Raw genomic sequence first — 2,466 nt, 5'->3', positions numbered from 1 at the left:
AGCAAAGTATGGAATCTTTTTTCCTGCTACAAAACAAAAGACAAAACAATTGTATACCATATCTTTTTGCAGATGGAGTCATCTTCACAAAAGGTTCACGAGAACCTGAACTCTATAATAGATTATCAGACCCATCACCGACTACAGGAGGCTCAGTCACGGAAAAGAGCCGAGGACCTCAACGAACGCGTCCTCTTCTGGGCTGTGGGGGAGACACTGGGTATTCTGGTCATTGCAGTCGGCCAGGTCATGATACTAAAGAACTTCTTTGCAGACAAGAAGAGCAATCAAGCTACCTATTAATCTGACTGCATTTATCAGCAGTTTGTCTCGTTGCCACTTGAAGAGATCAGCATCCTTTTCACCATCAGGAAAGAACAAATTTTTTTGTACGTTAACAGATTAGAATTATTTATTTTTTTTGAAAGGATTTCTTTGTTATTATGGAGCACACACTTCTGTCAGCCCAAATGTTGTTTTTACTAAGGAAAAAAAGTTGTCTAATATGAAGAAAAAAAGTCTGATTTCACTCAATTGCATATTTTCATGATACGTTTAAATATCGGTAGTATTGTGAACATGTGAGCATTTAGTCATTTATCAAGCCGCCTTTTTATTTTATGATGGAAATTGGCATTTTTGAACATGAATATAAATATTGTAAATCATCCATTCAGGAGATTCTAGTGTTTGTGTCTAATTTCAATTAATTCTTGTTTGCATTTTCAGATATTTTAAAATGTAAACATTGTACAATAAGATTATTGAGGAATGACTTGGCCTTTTTGCTTTGCAAATTTTATGTTTATATTTTTAGCTGTTGAAGTGTTTATAGAATTATTTGTTATAGGTAAAAATGAATCTGCAAATGAATTAAAAGTGACACATCTACTGCCACAAACGTCTTTAAATTTAGATTCATGGCATGAGGACAGATATGCTCCAGATTGATCAGTTGCATCAACTGTTACCATCTCATGTTAATGCATAAATTAACTTTCAATGCAAATTAATTTTAAAAAATCATTGCAGTCACCTTCAGAATAGATCTCAAAAGACAGCAAAAAAAAAAAAAGTCTTAAGTATATAATTAAAATCTGTATAGGGAAATGCTTGAGTATGGCAGAAATAGCTTGTGTTTAGTTTGATTGTCATTTTGAGAGTACATTTATTTAGATGCTTTCAGATTAACAATATAGGTTTTGTCTATCTGGATGCATGAGATCTGTATATACAGAGTCAAAGTTATATTTGAATGACAGGTTGAGCTGAGTGGGATGACTGTTTTTTGTGCATTTTGTAGGCACTGTTAAATGCCAGACTCGAAATCTGGTGTCATGGAAGATCTTTGCAATCTTCCCTCTTTGCTGAAGAAATGCAAGAGCAAAAGGTAATTTCACAGGCATTACTTGACAATTTTATTTTTTTGAAGTCAGAAATCATGGAATTGCATTTTTTTTTTACTTTCTAGTTTTTTCAAACTTTAACAGCAAGATGTTGCATTGTAATTCCACTGATAACCAGAGATGTGACACATGCTTAAGAATGAAATGACTTGCATATTGTGTGGCTTTAGTGTGTGATGGTAAATTATTGTTTTTGTATGTACTATCTTAATAAAAAGGAGTATAAATGTATTTGCTGGTCACTGGTCCTCCTTTCAATCTGGCCCTTAATGTAACTGAATAATTTGCTTTTCATAGGAATAGATTATTTGAAGGTGAAACATGTATGATCAGTTAAATTAATCTGGGAAACCTTGCAGTATTTATGATGAATATAAATTTCATACTATTATTGATTATTGAATACTTGCTTTCAACAAATTCCATATAGTAATAATGACTATTTCAAAGTAAAGTTTTTGTTTCAGCCCCTGAAGTGTTAATACATACTACCCATACAATTATATTGCCTTAAATTTAATGACTAGTTGTAATTAATATTTTCATCATCTCTACATACCTTTTTGGTCTAAAAACTAGAATTAGTGTTGAGAGGCAGTTACTATCTTCATTCTAAAGTACATCACAAAAATTTTTGGCATAGTCTTCATGTGTATTAAATGCACTAGAAAATAGAGTTTTTTCATCTCCATACCTAGTCTACTCGCTATCATTAGCATAATTACTGAACCAGTGTCCCTTACTCTTAAATTTGTAATATTGTAAATCCTCTATTAAAAATCACTTGTACCATACTAGCATTATGCAATAAGAAAATTAAGTATTCTACTTTTGAGCAATATATATAAAAAAAACTTTGTATTGCTGTCTAAAGCAAAGAAAAAACAAGATATTAAACTATTTCTATTTAACCTTAGATGTATCATTATACCAAAACTCGGTATTAATTGTAAGAAGAATAAGCAACTGAACAACTTCCTTAGAACTGATACAACAAATATCACTGACTTTTATTTTATTTAGAATAACAAATAATAACTTCTTTGTGCATACTTTCTGT

General features: G+C 31.3%; 1 protein-coding gene across 1 annotated transcript in view; it reads left to right on the top strand.

Moving 5' to 3' along the window:
* Positions 1-1,637, top strand: part of LOC119589222 (transmembrane emp24 domain-containing protein 7-like) — a 9,685-nt gene extending 8,048 nt beyond the window's left edge. Inside the window, exon 4 of the mRNA XM_037937826.1 lies at positions 73-1,637. Within this exon, the coding sequence (XP_037793754.1) occupies positions 73-303 (231 nt within the window). The 3' untranslated portion in view covers positions 304-1,637. The remainder of the gene's footprint in view (positions 1-72) is intronic.
* Positions 1,638-2,466: the final 829 nt, after the last annotated feature.

The sequence above is a fragment of the Penaeus monodon genome, chromosome 25, assembly GCF_015228065.2.
Source record: "Penaeus monodon isolate SGIC_2016 chromosome 25, NSTDA_Pmon_1, whole genome shotgun sequence".
Lineage (NCBI taxonomy): Eukaryota > Metazoa > Arthropoda > Malacostraca > Decapoda > Penaeidae > Penaeus > Penaeus monodon.
Note: the sequence above shows the minus strand (reverse complement) of the source record. Positions and strands in the feature narration are given on the sequence as shown.